The sequence below is a fragment of the Geotrypetes seraphini genome, chromosome 2 (genome assembly GCF_902459505.1).
Source record: "Geotrypetes seraphini chromosome 2, aGeoSer1.1, whole genome shotgun sequence".
NCBI classification, from domain to species: Eukaryota; Metazoa; Chordata; class Amphibia; order Gymnophiona; family Dermophiidae; genus Geotrypetes; species Geotrypetes seraphini.
The window spans coordinates 81,793,549-81,806,930 of NC_047085.1; the positions used below are offsets into that span (position 1 = coordinate 81,793,549).

Sequence of the window (13,382 nt, forward strand, 5' to 3'; positions counted from 1 at the left end):
TGAGGGGAAAGGATCCCTGTGGTCCCTTTTTTTATTTAGCTTTTACAGGATTTCAGCACCAAATCATTGCTGCGCTTCACCAGGAATGCACTTGTGCTGTCCCCCAACTCAAATTTGGACTTTTGGGATGGTCCATAGATGGACTGGGCACCAGAACCCCCTGAAGGGGCAGAGGGGGGGGGCAAAGTAGACACTGCTGCCCTCCCTCCACCTTGTGGAACACAGATGCTCCTCCGATAGCCATCTGCTGCAAACAGGACATGAATCCACAGTATCCTACCCTGAGAAGTCCATCCCACCAGTTTTTGAGCAAAAATGAAGTGTTTGAGGCAGATATAAGCTTTTATCTTCAAATTGGGAAATCTAAGATGACCACCATGGTAGCGATTTTAGTGTTAGAAACAGCCCAGGAAAGCTAAACCAAAAAATGAAAAATAGCAATTTTAGCTTTTTTCAGGGGGGGGGGAGACCCAGGACTAATCTCCAAACCTCACAAAATGTGGTTTTGGAGACCCGTCCCCCCCCTCCCCAAAATCTATCTGCCAGGCTGTCAGCCTGCTACTCCACTGTGCCATGCTGTGTGCTGGGAACTGCAAAATGGAAGCTATAAAAGCACACAGGGAGATCCTCTGCCTCAAACCCTGGAACCTAGACCGCCTGTTTCTTCTGTCTCTCAGGTCCGACCCTGGGCCAGAGACCTTAACACCCTCTGGATCCTATGTGTGTAAACAGCAGGGGGGGGGGATGCAGTAGGCCCCAATCCTGGATACATCACCATGGAGCCACACAGCCTGCACTTGAACACAATAGCAGACGAATCTGAGGTGAGCAATGCTCCCAAGGGAATGACCCTAAGCTCCCAAACTGTGAATGCAGGCTGCCCAGGTGGGCGCACTGCCTAGTACCCAATCCCCTAGAAGCAGACTCTCCACCTCAGAGTTTGCAATCTTCCGCAGCCAGAGCAGTCCCCCAAGGGGATCCTCTGTAGCACCAAAAATAAACCACGCCAAGTGGAAGGAAAAAATACTGAATTTAAAGAAAAATAAACATGAGCTTAAAAAGCTAGGATTGTCTCCCCTGTAGAAGATAACTGGAAGTTGGAGGGCAGTCCAGGGGAAATAGGAGGAGTAAAACTATGCAAATGAAGCTTCCTATAAGAGATCTCATGAGATGGGATTCACTACCTGACAGTTCACGAATAGAGTGGGGGTTGTACAAGAAATGTCTTGTCCTATTTTTATGCAGTAACCCATGGTTGCTTAAGTGATGTATATTGACTTAAGCAGCTACTCGCTAGCCAACTTAAAAATAACCAGCTATTCAAAGTATAAACCTGCACAGGTCCTGACTTTGAATAGCTAGGAATAATGTTGACAGTCCAATATTTATTTCTATGTAATTTGTTTACTCTTATTAAAACTAAATATGCTGATTTTTAAAGGAATTTCAGATGAAAATTGAGTAAGAGCACTTAAAAACATTTTATTAATTGTAGTAGTATTTAACTGTAAACCAATTATGCGGGGGGAAATAACATACTAAGTTCATTACAAGATAACCCCTACAAAATGTGTAAAAATTAGTCAAGATTAAGTGCAAGAATACAGACAATACCTGTCAGAAGGTAACTGTAACAAAACAATGATAGCCTCACCTAAAATAAAAAGGCTGCAACTGTAACATTCCACCACAATTTCTGCAAGCTAATTTTCCTGCTGAAAAGTTTCAAAATATTTCCTTTGTTTTAATCTTAGAAACTATTTCACTTGCCTAAGAACTGAAGAATGTAATGATGTAAAATATACAGATGTGTGTATATGTATTTATATACAATACACACACACACACTTGCGCTGTCAAAAACACACCATATGCCATTTCACTAGAGCAAATAAGGCAGGCCAGTACCAGCTGGTCTTATTTACAGATGGGTAGAAATCAGAGAGCAGCAGCCTGAATCTCACATGTCACTCCAAAATAAATTGGTGAAATGCAGATGTGTTTGTATAGGACCCCGTCTTAGGCAACTCAGGTAAAAATGATGCCTACCCATCAGGAGGTAGTTTATGACTGTGTGTGTTTAAGCTGAACTTCAAGCTGTCCAATGAGCCCACCGTTACAAGCAATACTTGCAATAGATAAAAATGAACATTCTTAGACTACTCCATCACCTCCTTCCACAATGGCTTGTTTTTTCTTTTTTTGTCTTATTTCCAAACATTGTGTGATAGCTAGTGCTCCACCTTTTAGGAACCGTATAAAATTGTCTCCCACCAGAGGACCAAGCGCAAACAGATTAGGTTCTTTTGTGGCTTCATATGTGAATGGATTAATCTCAACCGGATTACCCTTACATGTAATTGGCTGATTGGGGTTATGACCTATGCTTTGTCCTTGCTCTTTCAAAAAGAATAGATTAGGGTGTGAACCTATCAATACCAAGGCCATGGAGATTTTGAAAACCTTCTTTAGTCCAGAGGCACTCTGTAGGACACACTTCATGTCTGGTTTAAATGAGAGCACACAGTGCTCAGGAAAGCTGGTGTATGTAGGATGTAGGGTAGATATTACTGCATCTGACTGTGTACACATCATATTATGGACCTTGTGATATTCAGGATAAAGGGTTTTAGGAAGCTGCTTAAAAATTAAGCTTGGATCATTGGCCTTTCTGCGAAATACATGAATTACAGGTATATTGTTGTTATAAGCACATAGTACTGCATCAGCTGCAGTAAGTCCAGCCCCCACAACCAACACAGGGTCTACTTTGCCACTCAACTTTCCTTTAATAATGGCACCTTCAAAGTTACGCACAGAGTGATGGACAAAAGGCAAGTCTTCTCCTTCAGTTTTCAAGCGGGCAGGGGAATCAAAGGTTCCTGTAGCGAGAGCTACATTCTCAGCAAAAATACTGAATGGAATATGAGAGCCATCAGTTGTTTTCTGATAACCACAGACTTCCCAGTTTCTCTTGGTTAAAGTGGCCCATTCATTTTCATTTTCGATTTGCAGCTCCTGCTCTGAAGCAAATGTGTTTTCATCTTTTTCCTGGTCTCGGTAAAGTCTTAATACAGAAGTAATATATGTATTTTCTATAAAGTTTCTCTGGAGACCCATGACTTTTATATACTGCTTGTAGTATGAGGCAATTTCCTCTGGTGTTGCTCTGTCACATTTTATGTTTCTGAAACAAAAACAAAAAAACACAACAAAACACAATTATTAGGTGTTAATACAACCATGGGGGAAAATACATTACATTACATTAGGGACTTCTATTCCGCCTAAACCTTGCAGTTCAAGGCGGATTACAAAAGAGCTAACTGGACATTTCCAGTGAAGTTACAACAGTTTTGTTTTTTTGTTTGTTTGATTTTTTTTTTTTTTACTACAACTTCTCATCTTATTCAATTTGATTCATCATTTTAAATTTGAATCACAATACTGGTAAGTGCTTTATGATTTTTATTCTAAATATTTCAGCTGTCAGACTATATGTTTAGCTCCTGCTATCTATTATCTTGACCTTAATTGTTTTGTTATATTGTGCTATGTATCTGCCTAGCCCAGTGCACAGAAGATTCCTTCACACTGCTAACTCTTAAAGCAACTGCTATGTATATTGGGGGAAAAAAGGTTCTAATAGAATTTGATTGTTGCATCAAAATTGTCTCATTGTTCCTCCTACAGAACATTTGTGATAGGGAACTTTGTTGAACCACTGAGTAGTTCACTCACTCATTCCTGGGTTTTCAAATTATAGACAACCAATAATCATTAACAATATTTCTCAGCCACATATAGGCAATCTTGCAGACTGTTAACCCTATTATAGTACCACTTATTCATATCTATTCCAAACAATCAAGATGACTTTTACCATATATACTCAAATATATTTAAGTCAATCTGAGTATAAGGAGGAAAAAAGGTTGACTTGAATATAAGACCGGGTGTGTGTGTGTTAATATTCATGTGCCTTGCCCGGATCCATGCCCTGCCCTGCCCCCCCCTCACTCCCTCCTCTGCCAGGCTCTGCACACAGCCCCCCTCCTTGCCTGTACCCTGTCCCCCCCTTCTCATCCGATGTCCTGCAGGCCTGCCGTATGACATGGTGGGCTGGAACAGGAGCGATCCCTCCCATCTCCTGTCCCAGCTGACTGCCAATTTTTTTTTTACCTTTATCCCGCCTTCCCCTGCATACCTTTTGGAATCCCTAGTGATTCAGCGGTATACCAGGCTTTCCATGCTCCTGCCCCAAGGTGAGCCCCTTCCTGAATAGCTACCTCGAATTCTCGTGGCCCAACGGTGTACAGGGCATGAGTGACCTTTCCTCACTCTTGCCTGGCACTGAGCCACTCGCTGAATGGCTACCTCGAGTTCTCACGAGTCCCACGAGAACTCGGGACAGCCATTCAGTGAGCGGCTCAGATTTGGCGGGTAGGGGTTTTTGGGGATGCTATTTCTATTCTATATGACCACCATACCACAAATCTTCATTTAATAATTTATATTCCGCCTATTCCTAAGTGAATTACAAAATAAAACATACATAAATCATTAACACATGGACATTATCTAATTGTCTCATAAACATCAACATTCATACGGAAGATGATGTAAGAAATCTACCTGAACCAGAAATGGTTTTCAAGGGTGATGAGGCAGAGGAATTGAAACCTGAAAGATGAACCTCAGTGAACCTGAAAGATGTACTAAGCCAAATCAACAAGTTAAAGAGTGATTAATCACCTGGATTGGATAGTATACATCCTAGGGTACTGAGAGAACTCAAAACATGAAATTACTGATCTGTTAGTGATTGGAGGGTGGCCAATGTTATGCTGATTTTTAAAAAGGGTTCCAGGGGAGATCCGGGGAATTGCAGACCGGTAAGCCTAACCTCAGTGCTGGGCAAAATAATGGAAACTATTATAAAAAATAAAATTGTGGAATATATAGACAAACATGATTTAATGAGAAGAGTCAGCATGGGTTCAGCCAAGGGAGATCTGCTCAACTTCTTTGAAGGTGTGAATAAACATGTGGATAAAGGCAAGTCTGTTGATATTGTGTATCTAGATTTCTAGAAAATTTTTGACAAAGTTCCTCATGAGAGGCTCATGAGAAAATTAAAGAGTCATGGGATAGGAGGCAATATTCAATTGTGGATTAAGAATTGGTTATCGGAGAGAAAATGAAGGGTAGGGTTAAATGGCCATTTTTCTCAATGGAGGAGAGTAAATAGTGGTGTGCTGAAGGGATCTGTACTGGACCGGTGCTATTTGACTTATTTATAAATGATCTGGAAATTGGAACAATGAGCAAGGTGATTAAATTTGCAGATGACACTAAACTGTTCAAAGTTGTTAAAACACATGCGGATTGTGAAAACTGCAAGACAACCTTAGGAAATTGGAAGACTGGGCATTCACATGGCAGATGAAATTTAAATGTGGACAAATGTAAAGTGATGCACATTGGGAAAAATAATCCAAATCATAGTTACTGGATGCTAGGGTCCACCTTGGGGTTCAGCGCTCAAGAAAAAGATCTGGGTGCCATAGTGGACAATATGTTTAAACCTACCACCCAATGTGTAGCAGCAGCCAAAAAAGTAAACAAGATGCTAGGAATTATTAGAAAAGGGATGGTAAACAAGACTAAGAATGTTTGCTCTGTTTTGCTCAATGGTGCAATCTCACCTTAGTATTGCATTCAGTTCTGGTCTCCTTATCTCAAAAAGGATATAACAGCACTAGAAAAGGTTTAAAGAAAAGCAACCAAGATGACGAAGGGGATGGAACTCCTCTCGTATAAGAGAAAACTAAAGAGGCTAGGGCTCTTCAGCTTGGAAAAGAGACGGCTAAGGTGAGATATGATTAAAGTCAAAAAAATCCTGAGTGGTGTAGAATGGATACAAGTAGATCAGTTTTTTACTGCATCAATATTTACAAAGACTAAGGGACACTCGAAGATACAAAGTAATGCTTTTAAAACCAATAAGAGGAAATATTTTTTCACTCAAAGAGAATAGTTAAAGCACTGGAATGTGTTGCCAAAGGATGTGATAAGAAAATTTAATGTAGCTGGTTTTAAAAAAGATTTGGACAAGTTCCTAGAGGAAATGTCCATAGTCTACTATTGAGATAGACATGGGGAAAGCCACTTCTTGCCCTGGATTGGTGGCATGAAATGCTGCTACTATTTGGGTTTTTGCCAAGTACTTGTAACTTGGATTGGCCTCTGTGAAACGGGATACTCTGCTAGATGAACCATTTGTCTGACCCAATAAGGTTATTCTTATGTTCTTATCTACGTTCCATGTAAACCACAATCTAAAAAATGAAAGCATTCCCATATGCTTTTTTTTTTTTTTAATATAAAATTTACACATTTATTGTCAAGCATATCATCTTGTATAGAAAGTGAGATCAAGAAAACATAATAATATTATTTACTCTCAAACCTGAAAGCAATTCAAAATAATAAAGAAAGTATACATCCTAACTTAATCACACACTAGTCCTCAAATTAAGATCCAAGATTAACGATAAGAGTAGAAATTAAATTAAAGTAAAACGTTTTAACAAGAAAAATCACTTAAACTACTACTGAGAGGTGAGCTAATTATTATTATCACAATAGTACAGATGGTTCTACAGACTCAAGACGTTTCGCAGAAAGGAAAGTAGTCAAGTGAGCTGAATCTACAAATACATATTTCAAGGAACAGTATCTTATGACACATTTACAAGGATACCTAAGAAAAAATAAACCCCCTATTTGAGTCACTCCTGGTTTTAACATTAAGAATTCCCTTCTTCTCTTCTGAGTCTCTCTCGAGACAACAGGAAATATCTGGATATGAAACCCCAAAAAGTCCTTGGCCCTATTTTTAAAGAAAAGTTTAAGAATCCAATCCTTGTCTGGGGCCAAAGCCACAGTCAATAAGAGAGTGGCTGGAATAGCCAATTCTCTATCTGATTGCTCTAACAAAGTGGAAACGTCCAAGGGTTCTTTCTGTGGTATTCCTTCATCTTCTTTCTTTTGAGGATCCTGATTTCTTATAGGTAAATAGTAAACCTTTGTAAGAGGTGGTAAAGCATTTTCAGGTATTTTAAGAATTTCCAGAAAGTATCGCTTTATCATATTTCATGGAGAAATTGATAATACTTTAGGAAAATTAATTAATCGCAAATTATTAATCCGAATATTGTTATCTAAAGCTTCCAATTTTCTCTGCATAATCGTATTGTCTTTAACAAATAAATCTTGGTTACTCTTAATTGTTTTTAAGTTCTTCTTTTCTTCTTGGATATCTAATTTCAGTGATACAGTCTCTTCCTTTAAAGTTTTTATCTCTTCTTTCTGGATTTGTATTTCTTTGTCCAAATTTTTTACCTGTAAGTTAAGGGCATTTCCAAAATTGGACACTAAGTCCCAGAGAGAGTCTAGAGTGACTTCAGAAGGTCTAATAGGAGAAACAAAAATTGGTTGTGTCATTAATAAGTGTTCACTCGGCTGTTTTACCTCTCCGGAGCCTTGATCCCCTTTAGCTGGAGTTGTTCCTACCGCCGGTTTTTCTAAAAGGAGTAACTCACTTTCAGCTGTCTTCAATTGCAAGCCCTCCGACATGCTGGCCTCTCGAGAGGAAAACACTTCCTCCTCCAGCGTGCTCTCCTCTCGCGGTGAGCTTGCTCCCAGCGGCAACGACTGCAGGGGCGGTGACCTTACGTCGGGGCTCAGAGAGACTTCTAGCCCAAGGGAGTTCGCCGCGGCACTACTCTCTGCCGGCGCTCCCAGCGGGCGATTCCCCGACGAAACCTGCTCACTCAAAAGACGCCTAAAAATGGCATCCACTGCAGGCAGAGGGGTCTCCGAGCATCGGGAGGCACCACCGACGCTTCTTCCCCTTCTCTTAGGCATGTTTCCAAAGGTAAGCGAGACACTCGTACGCGTCTACTCAGCAGCAGCAAGCGGCAGCCATCTTGGATCTGGTTATGCCACACATTCCCATATGCTTAAACATTTGATCTATAATCTTATAGCATTTCTTCTTTAAATCAGTTAATTTAAGCTAGAAAAGACTGCATAAATAAATGAGTCTTAAGATGTCTATGAAATTGTTCAATGTTCTTACACAACTGTCTGCTACTTGGCAGCTATTCAATAAACCTACTGCCGCCACGGAAAATGCAGAGTAACTCGTTACAGCATAATGTATAGTATCCACAATCAATTGCATAGTTGTATCAGATCTTATGCTTCTTTTTGGCTTATATACAGACAACACCTGTTGAAAATACCATGGTACCTGATCATATAATCTTTATGTTGTATCAGCCCCCTTTATGTTGTATTATATAATCTTTATGTGGTATCAGCCCCCTTCATGTTGTATTATATAATCTTTATGTGGTATCAGCCCCCTTTGCTATTCAGTGGGGTACTCAACAAGGGTGCCTGTCATCTCCATTGTTATTTGCACTCACTTCAGACCCGTTAATTAGAGAAATTTTAGTAAACCCAAAATTGTAGGGGTATATGTGTTAAAATTTTTGCATATACAGATGATTTACTGATTCATCTCAGTAGTTCTTCTAAATCTTTATCTACCTTACTAGAATGCTTTCAGGAATATGGAGATTTTTTTGACTTAACATGTTTAAGTCTGAAGCCGCAACACCCTTATCATTAGTTTGAGAGGGCTAGATGGGAGACTTCCCATTGCAGTGGACCCTAGGGATTTATACCATCTGAATGTTACTTGTTTGCTTCAACAAACATGACAACTAACGGCAGGATCTCTGCTGTCCCTGTCTTTACTGGGTAGAATCAGCTTATTTCGTATGAGCCTATTCCTTAAGGGTTGGATTCTATAAAGGACGCCTAGTGGAGCAGTTGTCAATCAAACACTAGGCACCATTTATAGAATAACCCTTAGTAGCGGCTGAGCAAACTTAGGTGTCACTAGGCTTCCTAGACATAGGAACCACTCCATTAGGCCAGTTTTTCACTCATCTAATTTTGTGGTGCCTACATCAGACACCTAACAAAGCCTAATTCAATCATGCCTATTCTCCACCCCATAATCACGCCTGTTTGAGATAGGCTTTGTTAAGTATCCTTATGCATGGAAGGGCACCGCCACTGAGGTGTTGCTAGGCATCCTAAGAGTTTGGTGCCAAACTCAAATTGTTTAAAGGGGTGTTTTGTTTTTTTTGATTGGATGAAAACCGACAATAAATTACCATGTCAATTAAAAAATAAGATTGGGATCCACACTAATTTAGACATTGCTAGGTGCCGTTTATATGTTATAACATGTGCAACTTTGGGTAATGAATAAGATACATGGCTATTATAAATAATAATAATAATAAACTTTATTCTTATATACCCCCTGGGAGTTGTGCAAAGGAAGGGGGTGGGGATTGGGTTTCCTAATATCCATATGTATAACTTAGTTTGTTTAATGTGACACCTTTGCAATTGGGTGCTTGAGCTGGAAGATTTTACGCTCTGGGCAATGGAGAGGGCCCTGTTTAATTACATTCCCAACAAGCAAAAACCCTCAATACTCCATTGCAGAAAGGAGAAACCACAAAGCAAAATACCAGCAAAACAAAGCCGGCATAGTAGAGTTGATAAACTGGAAAACCAAAGTTTATTGATAACATAAAATGGAATCCATAAATAACAACAAAAACAATAAAAGCAATAACAGCTGGCAATGGTAACAAAGTTCCAAACTTATGTCTGTAAATAATCATCTGTGTGCAAACAGTTCCACCTTGTCATATACAATAGTAGACAAATATTCCATAGAAACAATATGATAAATCAGCTGGTAAATGGTGTAACAAATGGGAACCAAGTGAATGAACAGTACCCGACACAGTCCATGTTTCAGTGTGTGGGAATGCTGATCCAAAGAATAGACAAATTCATAAAATGCATGTGTCTGTACGCCAATTGGCCAACAAGCTTATGGAGTTGCTCTATTGTGCAACATTTTTAGATACACATCTTTGCTTACATAAATCATACAAGTACTCCTATTTCAATTCTCTCCAATAGAGATACTTTTTGAGAAATGGCCAGTGAGGTTTACTGGGGAAATGTGCTCACCTGCTTCTGAATAAAGCTGGAGTTGTGGGGAAAAAATGTCTTCTCCAATATTGGTTGCAAGCTCATGCTCTTTCCCTTTGGCACTAGAGGTCTACTCTTCACACAGTTCTGCTATTGGAAGCTAGGGGTGTTGGTTGCACAGAGAAAAGGAAGAAACAATGTTGGGTCATATGGGAACCCTATATTCAGGATCTTTCTACTCAAGCCCGGAGTCTAGCTGTTAATGACCTTCATTTATCTGTAGTCTATTTTGTATTTATTTGTTGCTATACCTAGCAATTATTGCCCACAGGATATGGAAAAATCTCCTTCCTTTTGAGATGTTTTCTATTTTTTTTTTAGGTGGGGATAGGTAGGTGGGGGAGGAGGGGAGTCTGTAGGGGCAGGGGGGGGTCTTGTCTTCTGCCTGCATTTGAATAGCCTTTTACTGTGAGATGGGGGCCATTTGTTCCAATGTTGTGCTGTATGGTATGTTATTGATGTGGCTTTGACTATGGATCACTCGTGTGTATTCTCCATATGGTTTATTGCACAACATAGAAAGAAAACATTTACATAATCTGCAGACCTTTCATTTAATGTTACCAAATGAAGACAAAATTGTAATTCAAAAAACTCTAGTTGCCATGAGAGAATTTTGATACAAACAGCGACCAAACTTGTCCATGGTCTTGCTCTCTCTTCCAGGAGGGATAGTGGCATAAACTTTGGCAGGGTTGGTCTTTTTCAGAGAAGACTCCACAAGAAGGGACTGATGGGATAATGAGATTTCTTGAATCCCTTGCAATAGACCATCCTGTAATGAGACTCCAGTTTTCCTGGGACAGCAGGAATGGAATAAGGTGTCTCAAGATTTCTCTTAAAGGTTTGAGAAAGAAGTCTATTAATCGGCAATTTGAGAGACTCTGCAGGAGGACGAGACATACCCACATTTCTTCTAAATATTCTTGAGAGTATTTGGAATCAGAGTCCAAAGTAATACCGAGGTCCTTATTCATTTGACATAGGAAAGAAGAAAAAGATATCTGCTCCAAGGAAGGGTGACCTCGAGGAGAAGAAGGTGACCTCGAGGTGCCTCGCAAGGCAGAGAACGAAGGTGAAGCTTCTCTGGAGTACCGATACCTGAGGCCTGAATATGCAGGTTTAGACGACTCACTGAGAGAATGGATAGAATCCCTCGGAGAAGAAGCAGAGGTATCTGGAGGTGGTGTCCTCGACTTTGGAGATGGAGGCCTCGATGAATCTCGAGGTCTGGAGAGACGAGGCTTGTCTCAAGAAGAGGATCTGTGCCTCGATGGATGCCTCGACTAATGTGGAGAACTGTGCCTCGAACCAGGCAGGTCTCATTGAGAAGAAAGTCAAGGTGTCTTTGCCCTATGCCTCGGGAAGGGTGATGCCTGATACGAGGAGGGCTGGAGGCTGGAGACTGAGATCGAGACACCAAAAGGGATTGAACACCTGGTGTTGAAGTATCTCGAGGCACTGACAAGGACTTGGGTCCTTGAGTAGCATGCTTATGTTCCAGACGAGACACTCGCAAAGACTCGACTCCTTGCATAGAGTGTATAGAGTCCTCTCGAGGCACTCCGAAGGACTAGACGCCCTGTATAGAGTGAGGAGGATCAGCTCGAGGCACAGCCAAGGACTCAACTCCTTGTGATACTGCTAAGTGCTCACGCTGGACTGCAGGAAGCAGAATCGAGGCAGGAGTATGTTTGGCAAGTATATTACCAAACTAGCGATCCAAGATGGTCTGGATCACAGCCTCCAAATGTGACACCGAGACTTGAGGGTCTGGTACATTTGGTTAGGCTAAAGTCTCCGAGGAAGAGGAGGAAGAATGACTCTGACTTGGAGACATGCTTCTTGGGCAGCTTGATAACTACTGCTGGTACCTGACCTGAGGGAGGCAGCGAGGCAAGCGTCTCGTCAGGAGAAGACTTAGCAGATTTGCTTGAGGACAAGGACCCGCCAAATGAGGATGGCTTGATTAAGGTTGATGCCGAGGTTGAGGCAGAAGGCAGAACCCTTGTGAGCTTGACCGGATTCGAGGTCCAAAGAGTTTTTCCACCTGAACTTGATGACGTTTGCGGGCACGAGGTTGAAGGGTAGTGCAGCGGGCACATGACTCCGGACGATGGTCAGGTCCCAAACACTGAATACACCACCGATGTGGGTCAATGAGAGAAATCGCATGCTGGCAATGGCTATACTTCTTGAAGCCTGTTACTGGCTGGGACATAAACAGGAAAATACCCGCAGCTATGTCGAAGCCCGCAGGCTGAGGCCACGAGGCAGGCCCCACCATGACCGAAAGAAAAAACAAAGTCAGTCTTTTTTTTTTTTTTTTTAAATAAAATGCGCAAGAAAACACAGCGACCCTGAAAAGAAATAAAACATGAGATGCGGTGAGAGAAGGCACGTAGAACTGAGTCTAGCGCAGAGCGTCGAAATAGGACTTCTCAGCTCCGCAGAAAACTGAGGAGACGCGTACCCTGCACTGGGCGGGAAGGCACTCGCGAACTTTCTAAAGTTCTATAAGCAAGTCTGCTTGCGAAGCTGTCCACATCCGGGCTCCGTGGATGACGTCACCTATATGCGAGAATAGGCTGCCTGCTTGTCCTGGGATAAATGTACATATTGTAAATTACTTTGATGTGTTTTTGTTCTATAGATGATTTTAAAAATTATCTTTATCTACTATTTAATATAGGTGGCGCCACTTGGTTTGTGCTACCAAAGGTTAAAATATTTAGGACTTCTGAAAAAGTACAAAGGAGCTACTCCTAATTTTTGTTTGTACTTCATTTTACTATTATTTATTTTTCATTATTTATATACCACTTATATCCTAAGTGGTTTACATTCAGGTACTTTATCATATTTCCCTATCTGTCCTGGTGGGCTCAAACTCTATCTAGTATACCTGAGGCAATAAGGAGATTAAGTGACTTGCCCAGGGTCACAAGGAGCAGCAAGGGATTTGAACCCACAGCATCAGGATGTTCTAACCCCTGCGTCACACACTCCCAAAGGTTTTCTGCAATATACATTTTTCACTTTGCCTTAGGATGTGTGGGTACATAAAATGCATTCAAAAACAGTGTTCTATTTCTAAGCCAAAAGGCAATGAAAAGATTAAGAATGTGGAAAGGAATGCTGACTTTCTATAGCCACTGTGGGCCAGATTCTATAAACAATGTCTAAGTGCACCTATGCTGTAGGCACCACTCCATGCAGTTGTT

General features: G+C 40.9%; 1 protein-coding gene across 4 annotated transcripts in view; it reads right to left on the minus strand.

Annotated features, from left to right (window-relative positions):
* Positions 1-1,462: 1,462 nt before the first annotated feature.
* OSGIN2 (oxidative stress induced growth inhibitor family member 2) overlaps positions 1,463-13,382 on the minus strand; it is an 81,888-nt gene continuing 69,968 nt past the window's right edge. For all 4 annotated transcript variants that reach the window (XM_033933459.1, XM_033933458.1, XM_033933461.1 and 1 more), the window contains exon 6: positions 1,463-3,187. In XM_033933459.1, coding sequence (XP_033789350.1) covers positions 2,155-3,187 — 1,033 coding nt within the window. In that variant the 3' untranslated portion in view covers positions 1,463-2,154. The remainder of the gene's footprint in view (positions 3,188-13,382) is intronic.